The following is a 13517-nucleotide window of genomic DNA, read 5'->3' on the forward strand; positions in this document are numbered from 1 at the left end:
TTGCTTCTTTAATGCATCTCATTTCAAGGTTTGTGATATCAAGTCAGAAGGAACTTCAAATTCATTGATAATTTTGTCCTCATAACTCTTGTAAGGTGATTGCCATTGCTTTTACTTGTGTTCTTGTACCTCATGAGATTGTGGTTGATCCTCCATTTCACAGATTTTCTTTATTTTTGGAAGAGGGACAGTGTGATAATGACTTTTGTTTGTATTCAGAATAGTGAAAAATGAATATATCTCAGTACCAGAAATCCTAGTGATTGACCATTTTATACCAAGAAATGATGAAATTTTATTTTTTGTCTTTGATTATTTAGCCAAATTTATCTAGCCTACCATTTTAGTATGATAAGCTTGAAGTATGCTATTTATTTGGGCATGATTCCATTAGTTATACTTTGTTTTTCAGTGAAGAATGATAACTGCATTAGTGTAGTTATATAGTATATCATTTTTGTGGACATACTCTTATGCTTGTATGATTGACTTTGGTTTCAAGTTCTGATAGAAAATCTTGATGCAAGTTGATTTGTACTGCTTGCCTTTAACATATTTCCTCTCTTCAAAATACATTACTTCAGATTTCTTGATGCAGCTAGAACAATGTTTCTTGCTTGCCTTCCTCCATTCTTTTGAGAAATATCTCAAGAGCCTCAGGTTGGTACTGCAGTCACATTTTAGCCTCTTGATCAGACTAAGGATGTCGACTGTTTCAGACGGTGAGCTTCAGAAGTCAAGCAAAAGAGGGATATGGAAGGCCTAATGGGGGCCCTAAAGGAAAACACTGGCAGGTGAGGGTGGAACATGTCCTGTGATCAGTTAGCTTCTTATAAGAAGCTAGTCAAGCAATGGAGCTAAGTCTTTTGTCGTCACAGTCTGTATGTGGTACCATGGTGTGTTGTCACGTCACCGTAATAAATGTATTCACCCAAGCTGCTGCATAATACAATCCTTCAAAGAGACGTGAAACTAATATTTCCAGTTCAGTTATATAATTTTCCCGAAAGTTTTATCAGGTATTGTCGAATATGACTGATCAGTTAATTGGATCAATATCTTCTATGAACATTTTAATAATTTGATAATGTCAGAGGAAGTAATACATGTGGCAGTATTAATCATAACTGATCATTAACATCTTTGCCTCACACCATTCACCCTTTGTCTCATGTTAGACACCTTAGAATACTTACATTTAATGTCACAGAATATTAAGAATGTAGTTGGCATGCTCATTTTTGCTAATGCTCTTGAGATTTATACATAATGAGCCTATTTTTCCATGTAATGGGAGATCAGCTGAGATGGAGTACCCACATGCACACATTCACAAAGGGAGGCGATGCCATAGTGGACAAAGTGGTGAGTGTGGGATCGGACAGACGTCCATGCGTAGGTTCGAATCCCACCACATACCGCTTTGAAGCTGTGCCATTTGTCAAGTGGTTTAAAGTTACCTACATGTCACCATGATACCCAAGTTCTAGGTGGTTACACCAAAGATGCACTTGGGTGGTGATATGGGCCCTGATTTGGGTATCTCTATAAATAAATTGCCTAAGCCACTAATGGGCAAAAGCTTAACACCGCTTCCCACATATACTCTTAAAGTATGCCTACAGGCGCTATAGGACATAACATAAAAAATAAATAAATAAATAAATAAAAAAAAAAACGCTCACATATTCTTTCATATCTTAACCTAAATCTATGTCTCTAAGACTGATCCTCACTGATTTCTTTGCATGGTGATTATTTGTGCTGCATATTAAAGTTTTTCTAGTGATTTATCCTTACTACACCACCTCATGTCTTTTATGTATTTAGTTTTATTATCTAAACAAAATACATGCAAGAAAACCTCTCATTGAGGCCCTCAAGGCATCTTATATATTGTATAGATCTTGATGTGTATGTATGATAGTTACTAGATACTGCCTGGGTTTGAAAAGTATTTACTTTTCATTTTCACCTAAATGAACCATTTTTATGTTGTGAAAGTAATACTATTTGCATATAACCATATATGTATATAACAACATTAAACTCAAAAATTTTTTTCTTTTCAGATGACAGATATTTTGATACAACTTAAAAAAAAAAAGCATGAGCAACTACACAGATTGACATGATTTCATCACATAAATTATTGTAGATTCTGATTACTGAAAAGTTTTTCAAGCTTTATTTTCTGTAAATTTAAGGAGTTAAACACCACACTTTTGCAGAGAAAAACCGTTTCTATTATTGTTTGCTTCTTTTATACAATTCTCTATTAAAAGTCTCTGACTAGTATGTATAACATATTCTAGACTGTCTTATGAGTGTTAGCCAGTTCATTAAATGTATTGATTCAGTTGTATGGGTTTGTGAATGACACTGTATTATGCAATGTGAATAATTTGCGACCTTTTTTTCATAGAGGGTGAAGAAAGAAATACCAACTCCGTTCAATAAGACTCAGAGTTGGAGTGCAGTTGTCAACTATGTAGATACTATAACAAGTGGGGTCAAGGATGATGATGATCCAAGGTTCAAGAGACAAGAAATTATGGAAAAGGAACCAGCAGATTGTTTTCCAAAGAAAATTTTTAATAGGTAAGGTATTTTGGTCACTATTAATTTGTTTATGAGATAATTTTAGATAGGAATTTCAATATGAAGGGATCATTACCATCACCTCAAAATTCAGTAGCTTATCAAATGGAGAATGTTGATATTGGGAATGTGTCATTTATGTATATTGCTATATAGTGAATTGAAATAAGATTACAGCAATGACACTGACTGGAGAGAAGAATTTGAGGCTTTTTTTAATTACATGTTGAAGTTTTCATCAATTTGTCATACTGATTTTTATCTTGTCTTTTGTTTCAGCGTCCGGTGCTGTGCTTTTTTTACAGAGACAAGACTGTACAAGAAATGGTACCGGGTGCGACAAATGTGCCTTTACGTTGTTGACAGCCCTTACTTTGAATGGGTTGTTCTCATCCTGATTTTTGCTTCATCCGTTACCCTTTGTTTTGAAGATATTCATTTGGATTCTAAAAGAGAACTTAAGGTAAAAGTATGGCAATTATTGTATACTTTTGATAGTATCACTAGAAGAGTATATAGGCACATCAGTAGTCATGATGTTTTAAAGATAGTTTTTAATGTACAAGAAGTTAATGGGATGTTGTATAGAAGTCACTTTTGTTTAGACCAGCTGTTTTTGATGTTGTAGTTGATGGTAGACGAAGTGTTGGAATATCATACTAAACAATCTATTTACACGTTTTGTTGCACTTCAACAGGAGAGACGGGTATTTATTGATATTATCTTCGTACCTTACACTTGCTTCTGAATGCCTCATGTCCTTTGCTGCTGTCTGTAACTATAGCTTGGGGGCCTTGAAACCCTTTCATTACCTGTATTGTAAACACATTTACACGCTCATCACAGCATGGAGTGTATATTCACATGTACACACACCACTGCACACAACGCACAAGATATACTGTTTACGCACTCAGTACCATCTTTGACACAGAGTTGCAATATTTGTCATTGTTAGTCATGATGTATTATTTTATGGCACATGAAATGTGGTCATGAACAAAACAAATTTGTATGTCTATGAGTCAGAGCAAAGTGCTTATTCATTTAAAGAACAAATAGTGTAGCAGGAGGAAAAAATACTTTATTAAACTTTTAATTAGTTTATTGAATCAGGCTCTTAAGTGTATTTAGGACTTCTTAAATTATGAAGGTGATCAGCTAATCAATGTGACATAGCAATTTATTGTATTTCAACATATTTATTTGAATTAGCAGCTTCCTATGACTCACAGCAAAAGTTTTCTTTTGTCCATGACTATACCAAGCACATCCAAATAACTTTCACACTACTACATCTTCAACCAATGCATATACAATCATTAATGATTCTCATTATACTATTCCAAATTTGAACTGACGTGATAAGGAAAGTGTGGGTGGTCTGTGTATATATTCTCATGCCAAGTGAACCTCTTTGTGAAAGAGGAATAAGCAACACACACACATGCGCGCACACGCACACACACGCGCACGCGCACACAAGCCAGAGGACCGGGGTTCAATTCCCCAACCGGGTGGAGATATTTGGGTGTGTCTCCTTTCACGTGTAGCCCCTGTTCACCTAGCAGTGAGTAGGTACGGGATGTAAATCGAGGAGTTGTGACCTTGTTATCCTGGTGTGTGGTGTGTGCCTGGTCTCAGGCCTATCCAAAGATCGGAAATAATGAGCTCTGAGCTCGTTCCGTAGGGTAACGTCTGGCTGTCTCGTCAGAGACTGCGGCAGATCAAACAGTGAAACACACACACACACACACACACAAATACAACTAGGTAAATACACACACACACCGCGTAGTGTAATGGTTAGCACGCTCGAGTCCCGGAGGCGGCGAGGCAAATGGGCAAGCCTCTTAATGTGTGGTCCCTGTTCACCTAGCAGTAAATAGGTACGGGATGTAACTCGAGGGTTTGTGGCCTCGCTTTCCGGTGTGTGGAGTGTGTTGTGGTCTCAATCCTACCCGAAGATCGGTCTATGAGCTCTGAGCTCGCTCCGTAATGGGGAAGACTGGCTGGGTGACCAGCAGGCGACCGAGGTGAGGTTAATTACACACACACACACACACACACACACACACACTGAAAAATAAATTAAAATAAATTTTAAGGGGAAAAAATTGACAACTACTAACCAGACAACCACAGTAGTGAAGCTTTCACTATATTGGAAAGTTTGGTTGATGGAGAAATAATCATCAGAGCTGCTCACTGAATGAGCAGTGTAATACTTGATCTGTGATAACTTTACAAATTTTGCCTTTTTATACAATAGATCATATTCTCACTATTTTTCAGCATCCACACACTGATTATATATATATATATATATATATATATATATATATATATATATATATATATATATATATATATATACTGTAGGATAATTTTTACTGGTGTCTCTCCTGCAGGACATTCACAACAGTATCATTCATTGGTGAGTGCCATTGTCTTGAGATTTTCCATTCATGAAATTGTATCATGGAAAATGCATTCTGATTTTCAAGATGAAGGAAAATTTAGAGTAATGAAAAGTAACACAACAAAAGCCATATAGGGTTTGTTGTTAGGAGGTTTATAAAAGCAATAACCATGGAAATACTGGTAAAAAATAGGAAGATATGTAGCATTCTGTCAGAGCCCTAGGTATTGAAGACAATCACTAAGGTGAAAATCCTTCATCTCCATCCTGTTTAGCAAGGCTAAGTGAGCAGTCCCTATGTATGGATCCTGCTTTCTGTATGAGGACAGAGGAAGCCTCCATAAAGTTAGACTGACAAGAAAACAGCTTAATCTAGTGAACATGCTATACCAAGAGATGAAATGTGAAATTACCAGTTGTGGTTTTTGCAAAGGACAGTCATACATATTCAGTGTAGAGAAGGGGACAGTTTTATTATCACTTGGGAAAAGGAGATAATCATTCAGAAGATAGCGTGAAATGCCAGTGGCTCCACATTAGAATTATTCATATACTGTCTAGACATAATTGAGTCTAGGTTATAGCTGTTTTTTAGTTAAATCATGGCCATTCTCTCCTGTTATTGAAATACCTGTTATTCCTTGGTTGTTTTTATGTGTCCTTATAATTACCCAGATCTTAATTCAAGCTTGTAAATTGTCATCATTTTCAAGGACACATTTTGCACACACACACACACACACACACACACACACACACACACACACACACACACACACACACACACACACACACACACACACACACACACACACATACACACACATTTGCTTCATAATGAATGGTATGGAGAGCAGTGATGCCAGTTTATTGCTATACATTACCAATATTCAGCATCTCTCCCTTGATATTGGTATTTGAATTAAATTTTTGGTTGTGGAACAATAGGTACACTTGATGGAAATCGTGCAAGCCTTAGCCTGATATCAAAGCATCCATTCTGATCTTGAATCTTGAACTTTACCTTATTAACCACATTATATGACTCCTCCTCTTCCAGTTCAAGCATCTCTTCTTTCCATTGCCTTTGAAATCTCAACTCTATACTCTTAACTTCCTGGTTCTTTCTCTTTTACCACAGGTCTTCCTTTGGCTACCTTGTGTATCTTTTGATCAAGTCTGGTACTGGCCTTTAAACGTCATTCTTGATAAGTGTCTGTCATCACATATAAACATATCTTTCAGATCTCTTCTCATCATTTTTATACTTTCTTCAACTTGATTCTCATTCATTCCTCATTTTCATTCTATCCTTCATGGTCTTTATTTTTGTTTAGCATATTCTTTACATTCTAACTTTGTATGCTTGTCTCTTTAACACAGTTACAAGATCATTCACTCACCCATCATTCCATTGGTCTATTGTTAAGTGAATAATTTCTTTCACAGAAAACCTCATTGTCTTTTCACTGTTTCTATAAGTGATGGTTATATCTCTTCATTTACTGTGCTTTCCAGCATATACATTGGTATTGCTTAAATCCACCAAAATATTTCATTTTCAGTCCTTGAGAATTTCTGTATCTCCATATTCTTTATATCCAGTAAACAGGGGAAACATAAGAGTAAATGGCTTGAAAAAGGATGAGCTTGCAATAGACTGAGTGTACCTTTGTGAAATAGTACATCACCACCATCATTACCTTTATTTTTCAGGTTTAAAGTATGGTAGCCTGAAAGACTATACCTACTTATATGTAGATTTTTTTTAAGATTAAAAGGGTTGAATGTGAGCATGATTACATAGAGAGAGAGAGAGAGAGAGAGAATCTGAAAATATTTGAAATAAAGATTTCACTGCATTTTGTGATAAAATCAAGAAAAGATAACTTAAGAAAGGAAATGGAAAAAATAAAAATTTAAGTAATGATACAGAATATGTTGAGAAAATCACGCATGAGGAATTCAGGATATTATTAAAAACATGTCAGATAGTGGAAAAGAAAATGAAGTAAAAGTAACAACAACAAAGAGAAAAAGGAAAGTGGTAACTCCATAAGTGATGAAGTTGAACACTTGTAGAAAGATGAAAGAGAAGTACATAAAAGAAATTTCATGAAGATAAATTATCTTTATTTCATTTTTTGTTAATGTGAGAAGAAAATAAGCTGTCGGTAGCTAACGTGAGAGAAAGCTCATGACAATCAAAGTTATAAAGAATGTCTATCATGAATAGTTATTACAGAATATAATGAAGGAGAGGAAATTCTATAAGTCTGTCAAATAAGACTATTAATAAGGTTAAATAAGATCCTTAAAAAACTGTAAGGTGAATGTGATACAAGTTTGCTAGCTGTAAAACTATTAATGTCAAGAATGATCTGAAGGTCAGGAAATCATAATAATTGCAGCAGGAAAGAGGTTAATGATCAACAGAATAAAAAGAAAAAAGAAATAAGGACTAGAAGACAGTGATATAGAAAATAAAAGGAACAGCTTGCATCTTATTGAAATTGAAGTGATGAAAGAAATCAAGTGAGTAAATATGAAGTCCTATTTTTTACCGATAAGAGAAACAAAAAACATAAACATGGAAAAATTTTGTACTATTTGAAAATTCCTTCAGTCGAATAACCAAGCATGTTTAAGGAAAATTTTTATTTGAGTGTCATGTATGTCACCTCATCTTTGAATTATGGATAACTGAACTTCGGTGATATGAAAGCAAGAGGAAACAAAGAATTTATGACTGAATCTGGCATCCATAACAAGACTTGCTGAAAAAGGAGCTCTTTGGAAGAGACCAATCTTACAAGACAGTAACTTTTAATTGGACTTCATTGTTTTGGTCATGGAAACAGACACTTCATGTGAAATAACAGTGAAACTCAAACCTTCAAAGAGCTGAAGAGTGTTGAATGTTAACAGGAAAGGAAAATGGAGAATAGATCAAGAAATATCTGAAAGTAGACATTGGAAATCATGAGAATTAGATCTACCAACACTGCAATATTATACAATATTGGAAAACTTAAAAAGTGAGTCAGTTGCCAAGATATTGGAAAAATCTATGAAGAAGTAGCAAATAATTCAAGCTGAAAATGAAGGGACAAAAAATATTAAGAAGAAATTCAGACTAAAGATAAAGGGAAAGAACAGAAACTACAAAAAAGTTAGGAAAAAAAAAATCAGAAAAATTGTAGATGCAGTAAAGAATCGTTAAAAAATATGGATAAAAGAATAGCATCAGAAAAGAAGATTGAAAGATGACTGGAGCACCAAACCTAAGAAGTAAGAAATCTGGGAGAGAAATAATACTTCTTGAAATATAAGATTTTTTTTGCCTTCTGGTCTTTGAAGAAATTGAAATAAAAGAATGATATCAGTGAGAAAGTTAGTAAAGTAAATGAAGGCAGTGTGAAAAAAGAGAAAGTTAGCGAGGTAAATGAAGGCAGTGTGAAAAAGAGGAAGTTAGTGAGGTAAATGCAGGCAGTGTGAAAAAGATTTAAAAAATTATAGTTATAATTTTGGAAGCTGAAAAAAAATTGTAAGATTGTATGAAAATAAGATAAAAAAACACTAAGTGCTGCTAATGAAAAGTTACAAAAGGAGATTTATATGTGAGGTGTGTGTGTGTGTGTGTGTGTGTGTGGGTGGGTGGGTGGGTGTGTACATATATATTTGTCACATCATTGTGTAATGGTGTCTAACATCACCATAACTTCATGTGTTGTCTTTGTACTCACTACTTTCTCATCCAATCCATTCCATATATCTACTGTTCCATGGAGAAAGCTGTCCTTTTTTTATTCCTTTCCTTTTTTTTTTTTTTTTTTTTTTTTTTTTTATCTTCCATGTTCTCTTGTATCTCTCACATTCCACTTTATTAAGTCTTCTCAATTGAGAATCTCCTTTTTTTCACGTTTTTATGAACTGCTATCAAGTTTCTTCTTTTCCTTCCTTGTTCCAACATTTTAACTTCCAGTTTTGTTAGCATCTTTTTGTGCTTTTCTGACAAGCTTGGAGCAAATTTTATTGCTGCTCTTTGAACTCTACTTGTGTTCCACCATGGCAGAGACAGGACTCTTTAAAAATTAAAACAATGTTCTTATGCATATACCTGAAGTTAACAAATACATATTAGCTCATCAAGCCTAAAAAGGATAATGAATAAAAATTGTTTCAATATAGTAACAGTCATGAAAACACATGCTAAGCCATTATTTACATACTTAGGTAATGAACAATTACTGTTAATATCACCTACATGTATTTTATATCTCTAATTAGATAACTTTCTTGGTAACCCAGGGTAATTGTGCACACCATTCATTGGTGATGCTGACTCTGGATTACCAATGCAGCACAGTGCGGTACTCGAACTATCACTGAAAACTACACCAAGCCATTGTTTATGTACCGTACAACTGATGAATACTCCTACAGTTGGTGTTCACGCTGTTATTTGAGCATAAAGCTATGGCTCTCATCACTAAATGCAAGTGATAAACAATAGTCTTCTAATGGTGCAAGTAGAGGCAACCTCAGTACTACAGATTGTGGAAGAATTGCTCAGTTGCCAAGTAAACAAACAAGTTAATTGCCAAACTGGTTTCACTGTTGGTAGCAGCAACTGCAGCCACAGCCACCCAAATCAATTACTAAGCTACCATCACTACAGGTGGTGGGGATGGCAGCAACAGCAGCATTTCACTGCCTTCCACTGATCAATCACTGACAAACATCACTGCAGATAATGAGGATGGCTGTAGTGGCAGCACCTGGCAGCACCATATTGCCTCCCTTCAGTGAGTTGCTAAAGTAGCATCACTGCAGGCAGTGGTTAGGATGGTGTGGCTAGTAGAGGACCACCCCTCCTTGCAGTCAGTTGCTAAACTACAGATGATAGTAGCAACAGTAGCCGACTCTTTAGCATCTCTGCATGTGGCAGCACCAGCCACTGCCCACTCCTTCACCTCCCATTAGTGTTATGCTGCACAGCATTACACACTTGCTCTGGCCCATTCCCATGTTAGGGTATTTACTCCCCAGCATTACATAGTGGGTTGGTGGCAAATTGATCTTCATAGATATTGCACACTAACATGAATCTGACTGCGAATATGTATCTATCTATCTATCCATCTATCTATCTATCTATCTATATATATATATATATATATATATATATATATATATATATATATATATATATATATATATATATATATATATATATATATATATATATATATATATATACACACACACACACACACACACACACACACACACACACACACACACACACACACACACACACACACACACACACACACACACACACACACACACACACACACACATGCACACACACAAGAAATTTTCTTTTTTTTTTCCAAAATGTGTATAACTAAGGATTTCAGCATTAGTGATGAACAATTTCTGCTTTCTTTGTGATGGCGGGGGAAGGGAAACTTTGCCGAAGCTGAAAAATTATCCTTGCAGCAGAATACAAATGGAAATACAAATAAATATCTTGAATATATACTGAAATCTGAATTGTAAGTAAGCAAACTTTTTTTTTTTTTTCCAGTAAAATATATTGCTGGCATAGTCTACTGAATCAGCCATAAACTGGTTCATCATGAGCAACTGAGACATTAATCAATATTCCAGTTCAGTGATATGTGAATCTAGGTGATTCCCTGATCAACATTAGGGTAGCACTAGTCACAGATAGCTGTGAACAGGAACATTTAACTTCAACTTGTCATGTTGCATCCATGGTATTCCATCATCAATGAATCAAAAGATAGTCAGTGCCTGGAATGGTTTTCATGCTAATAGCATGTGTGCAATGTTATAACTGCAAAAATTGTTATGAAGTTTATAAGATTAGAAGGGTATAAAACAAAGAACATGGTAAACTATTATAAATAACATTATTTGCATACGTTATAAAGTGCAAGACATCTTGGTACTGTTTCCTTGAAGTACAGATGTGCAAGACTAGTTTATGGGTTATAAGTATATAAAGATGTAGTCAGTGCTCAGATATTGCCTTGTTGATATGTGCTGATCTGGAAACAAAGTTATGTGCACAGTGTGTACAAAAGCTATTTTTCATATAAAAATGCATGAATGTTCAAATTATCTTGTGGAGAAGAGTGTTCTCTCACAGATACTTTAAAGTGAACTTTAAATAATGAAAGAAATTTTAATGAATAAATACATCAATAAAATAAGTGAAAATCATGAATGGCTTTGTTTATCCTCAGCAGTCAAACCAAGGCTGACTTCAATATATTAGTTGATAAATGGCCATTGTTCATAACTTAACTATCTTCTAAATAAGGCTCTAGAGTTCTTGATTTCATGTGTAGATTAATAATTAATTCCATTTGAGAGCAGAATATGGATTCTCCACCCACTGTTTCATTCAGCAGAAAATGGTTAGGTGCAAAGTCACCAGTCTCCTGAGGGTCATTAACAACAATACTTACCCATGGATCTTGAGTGACAGTGTTCATTACCTCCAGGCTCACTGCTATCTGAACTAGTGTACTTGAGGTCAACAGGAATTCATATCATGGTAAAGCAGACTGCTGTAGGTTTACAATAATGATACACAACTGTCCTTAGCTAAATATTTTTCCAAATTAAGATATATAATGATTATCAGCAAATGTAGTCACTTATCCATTCAAAGAAAACTTGTGTATTTCCAAAGTAAAAGTGCTGTGCAGGTCAAAGCTAGTTACATGCTTTATCAACTTTAATTCATATTCATTTAGCAATTTATTGATTTCATTTGAATGATGCAGAGTACTTCTAATATCATGATTCATATCTATAAACATTTTCATTTGATTACATTTTTTGCAAAAATCTGCTGTTTCCTCAAATATTCTCTCTCTCTCTCTCTCTCTCTCTCTCTCTCTCTCTCTCTCTCTCTCTCTCTCTCTCTCTCTCTCTCTCTCTCTCTCTCTCTCTCTCTCTCTCTCTCTCTCTCTCTCTCTCTCTCTCTCTCTCTCTCTCTCTCTCTCTCTCTCTCTCTCTCTCTGCTTGAAGAGATCATTATGATAAATTATGTGACTGTAAGGCTTGACTTCAGTAGGAGGCTGCAGCAGAGACATTCAAAGCTCTAGTTAGGTGGGAACAAGTTGTACTTATTACCTTTCACATTGTAATCTTTATTCACCAGAGAATAGGTAAAACTCTAATTTGTAGATTTGTAACTTTTCTCAGCACAAGCAGAATATGTTTTTTGTCTTCCTCTGAGTTTGCGAGTGTGCATGTGATGTGGAAAACAAATAACTTTACTGCATATTCCAATTCACGTGCAACCATTTTGGGGATTATTTCATTCATCATGTCTTTATTATTGTCAGCATAATGTTTCTCAAAATGTTTGTATGCTTTATTGATGACAGGTTATCCTGTATCCTGTATCAGTATCACAATTTCAGATGTCGTTTTTCATTCATGTACAGGTCTGTGTCCACTCTTCCCAAATTCCATCACGTGACATTTTCTTGCACATATTTCTTGTTCCCATCTTGTGTTATTATATTTCTGTGTATATATGTAAGTAATGTGGCAGTTCTTCACAATCTTTGTGGATTTTTGTTCTTTCATGCCAATGATTAAAGTTTTGGAGACAGGAGTAATGGAAGAAGGCCTAGGTGGAAATAAGATATGGAATAAAGAAGTTATTTGCTTAAGTAATGGAATATAATTTCTGAGTTGTAATATCAATCTGTCACTAGAAAGGCATGTTGATAAAGCCACTGGAGGGATAAACCAATCATTAACAAACATGAAAGTGACATAAAATGCTACAATTGAAAAAATGTAAGAAAAAAATTCATTATCCAAGTGTGCAGTCTAGGATCAAGGACAACTGTATGACATGACCACCCAACATGGGAGAAAAAAAGTTAAATAGAACAAAATTGGTAACAAATCTAAAGGAGCTTTGATATATGTGACTCAATACACTGAACTTTCTAACATGAAAAGGAAAGAAAGAAGAGAATGAAACTATATTGCTTCAATAAGGCAAGATGATGAAACTGGATAGAATTAAAATCCAAAAAGGAGGATAGAAAACTTAAGCAACAAGTTTTTTCCTTCCCAGGACAAGCTTCTCTTTTTTTATCAACTTGCAGCAATGAAGATGTTCGGATTGGTATTTCATATGAAAACTCTTTCATTTCTCTTCTAAAAGATATATTCATTTAGTTTTTTTTTTATTATTATTATTATTATTATTATTATTATTATCATTGTTAGTAGAGTAGTTGAGTAGTAGTACTAGTAGTGTTACTAGTAGTAGTATCATTATTATTAATTATTATTACTATTATTATAATAACTTTATACAGCAGCAGTGGATAAAGGAGTAGAACTGCTGTAAAAGAAGCAGGAAAAAAATATGAGATATGAATACATTGTTTGAGAATAGGACATTTGGAATGAATGTAAAGA

The 13517-nt window shown here is 34.7% G+C and overlaps 1 protein-coding gene across 12 annotated transcripts in view; it reads left to right on the forward strand.

The window, feature by feature from the left end:
• Nucleotides 1–13517, forward strand: part of LOC123504073 (sodium channel protein 60E-like) — a 503673-nt gene that overhangs the window by 411899 nt on the left and 78257 nt on the right. For 8 of the 12 annotated variants that reach the window (XM_045254356.1, XM_045254355.1, XM_045254344.1 and 5 more), the window contains 4 exons: nt 720–794; nt 2426–2601; nt 2881–3064; nt 3300–3308. In XM_045254356.1, coding sequence (XP_045110291.1) covers nt 720–794; nt 2426–2601; nt 2881–3064; nt 3300–3308 — 444 coding nt within the window. The remainder of the gene's footprint in view (nt 1–719; nt 795–2425; nt 2602–2880; nt 3065–3299; nt 3309–13517) is intronic. The other 4 variants (XM_045254348.1, XM_045254347.1, XM_045254351.1 and 1 more) reach the window with 2 other exon arrangements.

The sequence above is a fragment of the Portunus trituberculatus genome, chromosome 15, assembly GCF_017591435.1.
Source record: "Portunus trituberculatus isolate SZX2019 chromosome 15, ASM1759143v1, whole genome shotgun sequence".
Taxonomy (NCBI): Eukaryota; Metazoa; Arthropoda; class Malacostraca; order Decapoda; family Portunidae; genus Portunus; species Portunus trituberculatus.